Raw genomic sequence first — 14018 nt, forward strand, 5'->3', positions numbered from 1 at the left:
TTCTCCGTTAAATAATCATATATCCACAAATACTTTTATACTTATTATTGTTTTTACACTTTTTCACAACGCACGACGAACGGCATTTTTAAAATATTTTACTGCGACGCAAACTGATCTGTCACAGACGATGGCAAATCTCATAATGGTGGCCGATCGGCTTGTATTAGTGTAGTGTATTTGTGTCCCAAATAAAATAAAATAAAATAAGTGTATGCGTGGGGCTATGTATTTACACGTTTACCGGCTTGTTTTGGTGCTTCACTGATATGTAAGGTGACACGGAATCCTTATTTTTTTACTCGTCCGTGATCCCTTCTTATTTCGATTGCCTATGCCTCGCATTCTTCGGATAGCTTTCTTTCGACGTCTTTCGTTATGTAAACCCAACCCTAGACCTAATCTTGGCTTTCTGTTTATGTATATCTATGCTACCTGCACGCCCAGACATAGAAATCTTTGTTCAAAGCTATTTTAATGGAGGACAAACGAGCAACCTAATGGTTAGTGCTCACATATGATCGCCCAATATCGCGTCCTCGAGTATTGCTAGCCTCTCACCAGTTATTCTATAGAGCTGTATGTCAGACATTAATTCCCTCAACTTGTAACTTGATGATAATTAAATTAATATTTATAGCACGAAACTCAGATAGCCCAGCGGTCTTCGTTATTAACCTTTGACACACTAAGGTATTAATAGCTCGCAGTTGACAATTACAGTGGAGGGTTATCATTCGTAATATTATATGTTTTATCAAACACACACAAATAGTATTCTATTACACAAAGCGTATTGTTTTGTGAACTTGCTAGTGATTCACAATTATTTCGAATTGATTGTTTTATACTCGCAGTACTCGAAATAAAATAGCAGTAATGTTCTTAAATCTACACATACATACATATACACATATAAATAAAATTGGAATGTCTGTTTGTAATATTGAAATAACCGTTTTTTACTACATGTATATGAATATATATATACCTGTACATACACCATAACAAAATTTTTTATAATTTTTGTGTGTCTGTCTATTCCGGCTAATCTCTGAATTGGGTGGACCTATTTTGAAAGAACTTTTATTGGCACGTAGCTGATGTAATAAAGAATAACTTAGGCTACGTTTGTTTTAGAAAAAAACTTTTATTTTAGAAAAATAAAGTAATGTTGCAATGTCCAAGAAACGGTTTAACTCTTAAATAATTTATATTGCAGAACAAAGTTTGCCGAGTCAGCTAAATAAATAAGAACAGTGCCGTCTAGGGAAGCCCAAACGAGCGAACCTTTATACTATAAAGCGGAGGAGCTCCAAATATTTAAGTATCGGTAGATACTAGATAGTAGAGATATCTCATAACGAACTATACAGATCGAGGCGTCTGGCGCTACGCGAGCACTTGCCGACTTGCCGCCTGCGGAGTTCCTACTGCCGATAAGGAGTAAGGACAAACAACATTATACGATAGAGCGAGAACATGCGATACTCTTATGAGTAGGCCGTGACACTATATTTTTCGGTAAAATAAACTTACCTATATTATTTTGGGTGATAGTATAGTTTAACTAATAAATTCCGTCGCGGCAACGAACCGCCCCTTGTTCTCATACGACATATCTCGGTAGGAATGTTTAAATAAAAAATTTTGACACGGCAACATAGTATAAGTAATTTTTTTTTCAAGTATCACTTTTTCACAATATCACTCTGTTTTACAAACCACTTCAGAGCTGTTTCCCAGGCACGAAGTGCTTCATTATGCATCATTTCACATTCACATAGGATGTTGTAATGCCAGTTCCGACACATTCGTGCTTGTATAAATTCGACTTGTAGGTGGTATGTAATAGGTGGCGGCTGGTAGTCCGGAAAAACGCGAATTTTACCGACGCTAGAATCTAACGGTTAGCTTCGTTAGATTTCCAGAAACTGAGGCATGATTAAAATATCAGGTTCTCTATTGACTACAAAAAACGCAAGTACTGATGGCATAACAGCAGCAATTATGGGGAGATGCGGTAATGTTTAAACTTCACTCCTCGATCTCATAATTAATAACTAATATCTAAGCACATTCGAATCGCGAAAACATGAAAAACCCTTGGATAATTTAAATACGCCTAGATATGAGCACCTTGTTACTAGACCCATGAAGACCCTTGCAACCGATGAAAACAGGCCAGTTTATTTACTCTAGTGTGCGTGACAAGCTACGTCTTACGCTCGCGATATGTAATTCACTTTGTATTAGTGTGCGTGCATTGCTCAAAATAGAGATTACCTGTCAAAATCAACATTTTTCGATGTTTTGACAGCTGTTACAGTCTATCTAGACGACCTGTATAGCCGAGTGGTTAGCGATCCTACCTACTAAGCTAGAGGTCCCGGGTTCGAATCCCGGTAGGTGCAAGCATTTATATGATGAATATGGATGTTTGTTTCCGAGTCATGGATGTTTAAATGTATTTATGTATGTTTATATGAATTTATGTATGTTTAAGTAAGTATATTGTATTAAATATATCATTGTCTTGTAACCCATAACACAGGCTATATATGCTTAACTTGGGGCAAGATAATTTGTGTAAAAAGTGTGTCAATATTATTATTATTATTATCTAGACGTATAGTTAATGATCTAAGAAAAAGCCTTTTATTATTTTCTTATAGAAATCCGGAAATATGGCATTTCTATGTTTGTAGTTCCACTATCCAGAACGAATCTAGCTAAAAAACAGAACTACTTCCAGGCTCTTTAGCATGTAGGTCACTGATCAAACCCCATGTTATAATTTAATACGTGCCATTTGCTCAAGAAAAAAATTACTTTGTTTTTTTTTTTCAGATTATATTTTAATTATCTATCTAATATTACAATATTAGTAAATTTTAGTTCTTCAGTGGTAACTTGTAATTAATTAACTCCGATTTATCTTCTAATATATAAAATTCTCGTGTCGCATTGTTTGTTAACAATCTCCTCCGAAACGGGTGAACCGATTTGTATGAAATTTTGTGCGAATATCGGGGAGGTTTGAGAATCCGCCAACATCAATTTTTTTACCCGAAATTTTTGTATTGCAAATGTTTTAACAATTTACTGGCTAAACAACGATTGCTGTGTCAGCTAGTCTAATATATAAAATTCTCGTGTTGCGGTGATTGTTACAAAACTCCTCCGAAATGGCGCAACCGATTTATATGAAAACTTGTGTGCATCTCGAGTAGGCCTGAGAATCGGCCAACGTCTATTTTTCAATTCATACAACTTCAAATTTTCACTTTTCTACGATCAAACCCTGTTTTTAATCGATTTTTATATATATTATATTATTCTGTTCCATGAACAGATCCGCGGGTTGCAAGATAGCAATCGAATATATTAATTTTAGTACTCACTACTACTACTAACGTTCATGACCATTTACTTCTTTCATGTATAGTTTAGTATAGTAGTATAATAACATTTTAATTTAATTATATTTCTTTTCACAATTTACATAAATCTTCACTCTCTTTACAATTTTCGTCCATTTCTATTTAGTTTTGTGTCTCAATGGTAGCAGTGACTGTTATACGTCATCATATCATTTAAATTTTTCAGTTCAACTCTCGTGTTAATTTTATTCTCATAGTGAATTTATCATTATTTTTCAGTGAATTTATTATTATTTATTTTAGTAATAATTAATAAAAAGTTTTCAATTTTAGTTGATTAAGCAATCCTTATAATATTAATATATAATATGAAATTATAAACGCGAAAGTTTGTAAGAATGTATGGATGTATGTTTGTTACTCTTTCACGCAATAAGTAATGAATGGATGGATTTTAATTAAACTTTACTATAATATAGCTTACACACTTAACACATATGCTAAATTTCAAAATATTATCAAAAATATAACGTTAAGTGTAGTTAGTAGGAAAAAAATTGCCATCTGCAAGCTTATCATGCGTGCGCTGCAAAAACCGTAGGAGTTAAAAATATACATAATGTAATGAACAATAGAAATCTTTATCTTAAATACTCTTACACAAAGCCCGCGACAGCATACATCTATTTTTACGTTTAAGGCATTATCACCAAAACAGTGAACGATGAATACAATAAAAATTATTATTTTATTTCTAAAGCACATTTGGTAGTAAGAAATTGATCCCAATATCATAAAAAATGCTTACACAGACCTCTGGTTCCTCTTAGATTCAGTATTATACTTGAGTCAACATAGTATGGTTCACAATAATTCATGTTGTATTATTTATTTTAAATTAATTTCCAATTATTAATCTCGGTGCCGACACCAACAACCCATGCTGAGTTCCACTAAGGTTTAACTAAGAAAATGATATTATACGCATTAAATTAATTTGTAATTATCTGGAGTATTGTTTATATCATCAGAGGACAAAGACCTGTAAGTACAAGCAAAAACGTTGAGACAATCTGTGCAATACATCAATATGTCACGGATGCCATATATAGCGTGCCGCCATAATGGCGACATTAAATTAACACACGGGTATATATAGCACATATAAACTTAATCGTAAAGATACCGTATGGTGTCGTGGGACACCGGATAGTAACGGAGTTCCTTATTTTAAAAATATTAATTTATCTGATTTGAAACAAAAATGGGCAGTTTCGAATTAATTCCGCTGAATTGTCTAAAATAAAAAAAATTATGTGTATACTTATGTATGAAAGTTATACTTCTTTTGGCGTAACAAAACAAATCCTTAAAATTATTTATTCGTCGCGCAATACTACGTTTGTATAAAGAACTATATTATAAAAATCGTGAAATAAATTATTGAATATTAACGAATATGGCTGTATTGGGTTGAACCCTTTACCTGTCCTAATAATGGACGAAGTAACCAAAAATATTTAATTAATATCGCAAACGTCAGAAAATGTCTGAAAACTTTTATTTTTAGATGTCGTTGTGCGCGCGCAACGTATAATATAGCCAAAGAAGTTTATCTTCAATAACATCAAAAATGTTCATCAATTTTGCAGTTATAAACCTAAAAAATATGATTTAAATATTCGTTTATTGTATTTTGGTTTGACTTGGCCTGGTTACCAATGCTCTAAATAAATAAAATAATCAATGTAATTTGTCAGAAATGTGTCAAGTGTCAATAATTGTTATTTGTCAATTATTTATATATAATTATTAAAAATCAGCAAGATAATGTCGCGTTTCAACGCTTCAACGTGCATGAAGAGAGTTACGTCCCGGCCGTTTTTTCCCGGTTAGGGTACCCCTCCGCATCGTCCCATAAGGAACTTCGTTCCAAAAACAATTCTAAAATTTAAAGTAAAGAATACAATTTTGATATTTTCAAACATACAAAAGTGCTCGCATAAGACGGCACGAAATAGGTATCAGTGGCTACGCTGATTCGCTGTTTCGAAAACTCGCTGGCGAAGCAATGCTTGCCCCACGTTGCGTCTTGATCTTATTGACCTCTGATGACCTACTAACAACTATATTGTTGCGCAACGTCACTACTTCAGCTTGCAGGTCCCTGATGGTGTTCTGAGATGCCTCTAATTTAAACACTACATCTGCCAGGTTTGCCTTGAGTTTTGTGATGTCCTTCAGTAACCTGGTGTCGTAGACATGGTCGAAGGTGACGGGTGGTAACTCGTGCAAGTTACTTGCCACGAAATACGGCTCGACGTCAGGATCAGTCACTTTCAGGAGAATTGTCGTGACCTGATAACACCTCTCTCCCCTTTGATTCAAAAATACGTGTAACCTTATCAAAAGTATTTAACTTGTACCAAAGAATTACCAACCTAGTCATCCCCGTCACGGTGGCCGTCAAATTCGCCATCTTTTTTCTATGGTGGCTCATACATAAATACACGCCGAGATTTAAATTATCTACGATTTACCATAAAGTTTTAAGATAAATTGTGCTTTGATTGTATGCAGTCCTGGACCTATATATGGTTAGGGTACCTATCAAATCATCATTGGAAATGTAAATAAATAAAAGCACAGACGGCTTTGATAAGTTGTTTTATTTACAATATGAACTAACTTAAAAATTATACAATAATAAAAAAAATGCTTGGAACATTTTTTTTTCACCAAGCCTGTTTGAAGCAAAGATCAAAATTGTACAGGTGTCCAATGTCAACACAATATGGTTTCATGTTCATACGAGTATGTATTCTTAATTATCTAAAAGCATTCCCGTCGCATAGTGGGACTCATTTTGTCTACAGAATGTAGTGGTATATAAAATTCCTTGTTTGGATGGATTAAGGCAATTTTATTGAAAGAACAGCTATTATTCCAAAACTAATTAAGATTATATTTTAGTTACGCTTAGAACATTCAGTTTAAATTCAGGAATTACATGAAAACAAGGTTATCAAAATTGGTGATTTTACAGCAAATATATGTATGCAAGCGGCTTGAAGCAACCTGTATAAGTTCATTTTGTCGATCTAATGCCAGTTTGGAAACATTCTGTACAACAAAAAACAATTGAAAAAAAATATACGCGTCGTATTGAGAACCTCGCCCAAAAAAAACCTCGCTCGCTGAGAAAATCGCCCGTGCGAAATCGAAGCACGTTGTCAAAATCGGCGAGCAGCTTTCTAGTTACCCGACTGGAACGCAAGTTCTGGTCGTTGTCGAAAGCTGCTCTTGGTAAGTTCAACCAGCCGTCCCTGCAGCCGTTGCACATGAGGAATGACACCCTGGCCCATACGGCAAAGAAGAAGCCGATCTACTGTGCGCTCTTTCGCCTCCAACTCGACTCTTGACGACAACGGAAAAACAACACCGACCATCCCGCTGGTGTCAGAGCTCAATGCTTGAAGAACAGTTCAGACAGAAAACTGTTCGGCGAGCTCTGTTTTCGATGGACGTCAGGAAGTCGAGCGGGCCGGATGGCATTTCTCCAATCGTGCTTAGAACGTGTGCCTCTGAGTTGACGCCGGTGCTAACGCGTTTATCCCGGCACTCCTATTCAAAAGGCGTAGTCCCTTACTCATGGAAGTCAGCCCTTGTTCATCCGATCCAAAAACAGGAGACAGTTCGGATCCGGCAAACTACAGGCTACTACTACTGCTATTACCTCCCTGCTCTCCAAAATCATGGAGAATATAATTAACCGCCAGCTCTTGGTATACCTAGAAGGTCACCAGTTGATCAACAACCGACAATACGGCTTTCGCCATGGTCGGTCGGCAGGTGATCTTCTGGTATACCTAATACATAGATGGGCGTCGGCTATTGAAAGCAAAGGGGGAAGGCAGTTAGCCTGGATATAGTGAAGGCACAAGGCGCTTCTCTCAAAACTTCCATTATTTGGGCTTCCCGAGAGCTTAAGCAAGTGGACCGCCAGCTTCAGCGCAGCATACAGGTCGCTGTCGACGGTTATTGCTCAATCCCGAAGCCCGTGAACGCTGGAGTGCCCCAAGGCTGTGTGCGCTCCTGTGATTCCTCTGGTGTAGCAAGAGAATGCACTTAACCGTACACTCGTTTGTCCTCCTATTCCACAAAAAGAAAAAAAACCGCCTTCTTTTTATCGCCGGTTAAAAACACAAAAATGTAGACAAACAACCAAAATATTAATCTCGAAACAAGCACCCAAAAAAGCTGCCGCGAAAGCAATGCATACTAGCCAGCCACCATCGGAATGCGTTATTGGTGGGTTTGGAAATCTGGAAAACGTTGATGGGGAATATTCCAGATTTCAGAAAGCCAGCGTTTTATCTAAAGTACTGAAGTAAAGTAGTGTATTAAGGCAATACTATTAAATTTCCTATTTGATAATTACCGTTTACTTTGATTCTAATAAGAAACGAGGTGAAAATCCTCGTAAGATGCGAAATGTTTCGGGTTCTGTCAACGAAAAAATGAGTATGCAGATTGAATCTGGATTTTACTAATGATATTTACGTTCGCTCAAAAGAAATATAATATGTGCATTTGAGTTAAAATAAGCGTACTTACCTCTCTATTTCGCTGAATTCACTTTCAATTCACTAAAACAACACTCGCGGTATGGCGTAACTCGAACTCGAAGCGAACTTTGTGTACGCACACTAATGAAAAAATGTATTGGATGCCTAACGGTTTTTGTATTGGAGGCCTTCTCGCTCTATTTACATTCAAATATTCCTAAGTGGGAGTAGGATAGTACAATAAAACTGTTGGATTTAATGCGCCAAAGTGAGCGAGCCCAACCTTCCGATCTCGGACGGCCCACAACTGCCTTACTTAAGTGACATTCCGTAATCCGGACGATTCACCATCAAGAGGGAGTTGCTACTTTGTATTTTTAATAAGCTCGTTTAGTGTATTAATTGTAAGCTGTAATTGTCACACCTATTCTCAGTATATTCAACTCCCACAATATATTCATCCATATAATTATCTTATTCGGAAATAAAGAAATCTATCATTCCAATATAAATCCTGTTGGACAGTTTGTTCTATTATAAACTCTATTCCTGTCCTCTCTAGTCTTATTCTGCTGGTGATTTTATAGTATATATTAGGGGTTAAGGAATGAAATTGCCGGTTTGTACTAAAAAATTGAAAATAGTTCTTTTAATTTGACATGGATGCTCTGTTAATAAGATGCTGCTGCTGCCCATCCTCCATCCTGTGAGGAGATAGGGAGTGCTATTCTGGTAGGACCCACATGCAAGTCTTCTCAGGGTTAAAGTGGACTAACATTTAATAATTATTTATGTTAATAATAATTAATTAATAAAGATCTAACACAAAGCTTGTTCTGTTTCTTGTAATTTGAGATGTAAGCTGTTTTAGTTAAGGTTTTAGTCAAAGTCTTTGAGCTAACACATTTGTGTGGGTCCTTAAGCTGCATTTGTATTTCGAGCTGGTTCTTCTTCTCTGATTGTAGGTAGATTTGAGAACTGGTGATCTTCATTGTTTGTTATGAACCAAGGGGCTTTAAGGATAGTTTTAACTATGGCTTTTTGGGAGTGTTGCAATATATCTACATAAGAGTGACTGTATCTTGTAAACAAGCAACTTGTTTTCTCCTGAGAGTTTAGTTGCTCCTCCCAGAAGCCAATACAGATCTCATCATCTGAAGATTGTTTCATCCCATTTTGCTCTGATGAGATGTTTCTTCTGATTTGAATTTTTTGACAGGTTGATTAAACATTACCCATAGCTTTAACTGGCGAACATTGGACGGTTATAGTTAACAGTTGAAGTTATGGTGTTATCTAAAAATTGTCAAATGGTGCAGCATATTTTCAGCTTAAACGGTACTTTAATATATTTGTTATTGCTAAAGTTAGTGGATGCAACCCAATCATAATATCTGGTATTAATAAAGTAATTATGTTTTTAAAATAAGTATTATAATATAAAAGATTCACCAAAGAGTTAATACATATGGATACAGATCTTTTTCACCCTCTAATATCTACAGATAAGTATTTAGCATACAAACCTTCTTGCCCTTCCATTTAAACCACAATCTTCACATTCATCAAAATCAGACAGTTAATGGTTTTGCTGCCAATAGTATTCAATAAAGTAATTCATTTGTAGTTTAGACTTCTTACTAATAATTTCAAACTCATAGGCTTTGGCTTGGGGGCTGGGTTTGGCAAAAAAGATATGTTGACATTATAAACTGGAACATTATGAAATTAATCAGTGTGAATGCATTTAAGGCAATTATATTTTTTAAAAAACAACAGTGACCTGTGTACATATTTGTGAAGAAGAATATTTTAACTAGGATTGTACTGTAACCACACTGATGTTGAATGGTATGGTTAAGCAAATTAAAGATTCCGCCAAAAAATTTTTTAGGTTTTTTTAAATTAAATATAAGCGAAATTTACACTCGAGATAACTCAAACAATTTGGATCTTATAGATTTTTTAATTTTATGAAATCAACCAACCCTGAAACATCACACAAGAGAAAGTTCATTCTAGTTTAGTTTTATGTGAAAGATAATTCATAAAAACTACAATGTTGAGGAAAAATTTTCCCTTGATAAATGTGTTCTTCTACTACACACACTATTGTTAACATGCAAGCAACATGTTTTATTTTAAATAATATACTAACTTCTGGCTGTGAAGTGAAAGACGGTAAACGGGAGAAACTGTATTGAACCAGCAGACTTACATTAATAATAATAATATCAGGTAAACTTTATGATATCTCTTGCATTGATCTGTTAATCTACTAAAATTTATACTATTTACACACCTTCACTCGTCTTATAATGTATGTATACTTAAGTGAAGTTAATGGTTATCATTGAGGAAAATTCTGTTTTTGTATAATGTTGATGAAAAAATCTTACACTAAATTAATTGTGAAAAGAATAAATAAAATTATATTATTGTTACATACCCACAGGTGCGAGAAGTGAAGGCTGCATTAGAAATAAATACGAAGAATTATCAAAAGTAGTTTTAAATACACCTTTAGTTTTCCTCTTGGAGCGAGTTAATCTGGAAAACAGAATGTACATCAAAGTAAATTATATTTTGTGAAGTTAGTAGAACAGCAATTTTTGTCAAAATATGTATGGTAAAAAAATCAAGTACATCAAATATTACAGTATTATGTTATAAATGTGTTTACTGTTTATGTTAAAAATCAAACAATATTTTTGCTCTAGCATGGTTACAAACAAAATATAGCACTTTATTGTTATTTTGTCATAATAGGTGTGATTCAGATAATATAAGTATTTAATGGTATAAACTGTGAATGGAACGTAGTGTTTAAATTCTCTTTGGTTTTGATATAAGATAACAAAAACAAAGAGTATTGTAAAAAATACTACTATCTCTATGACTAAACCTAAGATGAAGTAATAACTCCAGGTTGTGACACGCAAGTAATACAAAAAAGGCTTTTTGTTTTTTCAACATATTATCTTTTGTTCGCAAGTAAATTCGACCAACAAGTTGGTTGTGATTGTCATTCATTTTTAAGTTTTGCTTAAGTGACAGTAAGGTGAAATGATTCAGTTTATACTATAAAGACGTTATCTTATCAAAAATTGTGATATTATTATATATTATATTAGGCTGCAAAAGCCTTATCTACTCAGCGGAAACCATAAAATAAAAAAAGTGTGATATTCATATATATTTATTTTATTTACATTTTTTACGACTATTCGGCGAAATAGTATAATCATATATTTTACTTTAAGTATGATCTTACATGATTACATCATTATAATTATATTATCGAATCATAAATTATCATAACTCAAACTACAAAAATAGTTAATAGAAAATAAATCATAACTTTAAAAAATTATGGATTAAAAAAATAATAATAATAGGTTAGGTTAAAAATTGTCTATTCAGCGTGAAATGCGCTATGTATACTCTCCATATTAAATTAAACATTTAATTATGTGCATAGCTTATATAATAATTATTCTCATACCGGACGGCATAAATGAAAATTGATTCTTATGGAGTAAACTCCAATAATATTTCATAATTCATACTCGTGAATGTTATAGCAAAAATTTCACTAAAAACGCGATTATGTGTTGGGCAAATAAATAATATCGCACATTTTGAAATTCCGAGTTTTTTACTTACTTTGTATAGATTTTGTTGGTATAAATAATAAAGTACCGTTCATTTTGATACGCTGCGTTCCCCTTTACGCTCACATTGTTAACTCCACATTAAGTACTCAAAAATATCGAAATATCGAAAAATTTAATAAGTTATCGTACGAAGCATTTAAATTATCGTGCGTTACCCTCTAATTATTTTGTATCGTATAGGGCATAAAAATATGGTATAATTACGACAATTAACGCATGGTTGGCAGCCCTCATGTGCCGTGCGGCGTGCACGGGACATCTTTTTATTTTGGATTTTTCTATTACAGCAGCGACATCTCTGTAAAGGTTTTGTACTTACTATAATGCTATCAATTTAAAATGCTATTAGTTGTTGTTCCTACTGGAATATTTTGGTACTTTTTATTTTTTTATAGTTATGCGAGTACTTTATTGCCGTAGCGAACTGAGAAATAACCAACTAAGATCGTATACCCTGTTGGCACTTCTTAATTTCTTAGTTCATTCAATAAAATCTATACTTACTACATACTTATCTATGCTTAATGTATGCATAGCTCTCAGTAATAGCTAGAGTCCGTTTTGGATAATATATTTTACATTAGTTTCTTAATTTAGGTACAAATATTTTCAATAACGTGTAATTTATTTACACATTATCTTTATTGTTGTGCTTTTGCGTGTAGTATTTACTAAGTATTGCCAATTGGATGCACGAGAGCCCCATGTTTTTTTTATGACAATTAAGACCGATGGCATAGCAAGAAATTTTTTAGAAAAAAAGACATTCTGGAACAATTTTTTTTCCGTTAAATCTTGTTATATTTTATACTAAACCGAAATTGTTTGGAATAGACCCCTAATAATAAATAACAGGAGTACTCTTCTTACTTCGTACTTCAGAAATAAGTATATTTCTGAATGATGTATCATTCAGAAAGATACTTATTTAAATTTGGATCATAAAAGTTATCTTTAAATTTGGATCATAAATTAAAACTCAGCACTAATGGTGTCTAATATGTCTTTACCTATAAAATTGTAAATATTAAAAAAAGTCTTGATATAAGGAAAACATCCCTTATATTTCTGATTTGCAATTTAGGCTGTTTTATTAAATAAGTGATAAGTATTTATTGAAAGAACTAAACCTATTTCAAGCTCTGGCAGTATTGTTGTGTGTGCCTTTGTCTGTACCATAAAGAAAGATAAAAAAGCAATCTTATTATTACTTACCTTTACATACATTTCCAATCATACAAAATTCAGTTTCCGATTTGCTGGCCTGGCTGAGCCTGGTCGTTCTATACAGATTTAAAACAATATTAAAATAATAGGTATAGGTAAATTAAAGAATATTTTATCTGTTTTTGTAATGACATAATGTCAAACCAGAACTGTCCAAATGTGCGTCAACAATTTATCTCATATAAATGATTTTACACAAATACAATTTGAGTAAAGATAGTTCTGGATCTATTTATGACACAGGTGGGACAATCGGTTCAGTTGTTTCGGAGTTTATCCCGAACATATAACGTGATGACCGAAACTTAACATATAGAATATTGCAGCTATAGCTTAATATAGCTATAATTTAATATTTTATGGTAGGTCTGGTTAGCACGGGCTCTTAGACTATATATGCACGTTGCAGCACGCTGCTAAGTATTAAGTAAACAAGAACACAATTTATCATACTAATAATTCTTTTAGATGAATTAATCTGTTTTTAATTCTAAATCTAAATTAGTAATTGTTATAGTTTTTAAAATCACATTGTAAAATAAGACGTTCTAAACCTCACTTGAATAATTAGGTAGGTACTTTAATAATAGACCTAGAAACAAGTTTCCTTTTTCTAACTCAAAACCTTCTTTTAGCGTGATAGTTAGTTAAGTTTTTGGCGTGTGATGCGAATGTGAAATTGGGCGGCATGTCATGAAGGTCAAGGTCTCGAAACACTCACCGTGATAAATAAGACAACAACTTAGCAACACTTAATCAGCGCCAAGCAATTGATACGTTCACAAAGTATTGGATCCACGACGGTTCGAGCAACTCTCAAATGGACCGAGTGGATAGTGGGATACCATATACCTGCTTACCTCTTTGTAGTTTTGAGAAGAAAAGTTGAAATTCCCAGCAAAAAGCCCCGCAAAACGTTGTGCAATGAATTAATAAAAACGCTGATGGTGCGTCTGCTGTGAATTACTTCACATCTTATGCTCTGCACTGTAGTCTGTACCATCCAGTTAAACACTATATTACGGAAAGAGCTGCGTCCCACAATAAAAGTTGTAACTTTCATCAAAATAATTAAACTACTTTGCTATCTAGGTACTTACCTACTTATTATTTGTTATTTTAACAATATTATCTATACAGACAACATTTTACAAAACTATGAC

At 33.7% G+C, this 14018-nt stretch overlaps 1 protein-coding gene across 8 annotated transcripts in view; it reads right to left on the minus strand.

Annotated features, from left to right (window-relative positions):
* The window catches only part of LOC126978515 (peptidoglycan recognition protein 4-like), a 33185-nt gene extending 22413 nt beyond the window's left edge, over positions 1-10772 (minus strand). For 4 of the 8 annotated variants that reach the window (XM_050827362.1, XM_050827359.1, XM_050827361.1 and 1 more), the window contains exon 1: positions 4198-4347. In XM_050827362.1, the coding sequence (XP_050683319.1) occupies positions 4198-4261 (64 nt within the window). In that variant the 5' untranslated portion in view covers positions 4262-4347. Of the gene's footprint in view, positions 1-4197; positions 4348-9477; positions 9664-10400; positions 10502-10597 lie in introns of those variants that run through there. The other 4 variants (XM_050827366.1, XM_050827367.1, XM_050827364.1 and 1 more) reach the window with 4 other exon arrangements.
* Positions 10773-14018: the final 3246 nt, after the last annotated feature.

The sequence above is a fragment of the Leptidea sinapis genome, chromosome Z (assembly GCF_905404315.1).
Source record: "Leptidea sinapis chromosome Z, ilLepSina1.1, whole genome shotgun sequence".
Classification (NCBI taxonomy): domain Eukaryota; kingdom Metazoa; phylum Arthropoda; class Insecta; order Lepidoptera; family Pieridae; genus Leptidea; species Leptidea sinapis.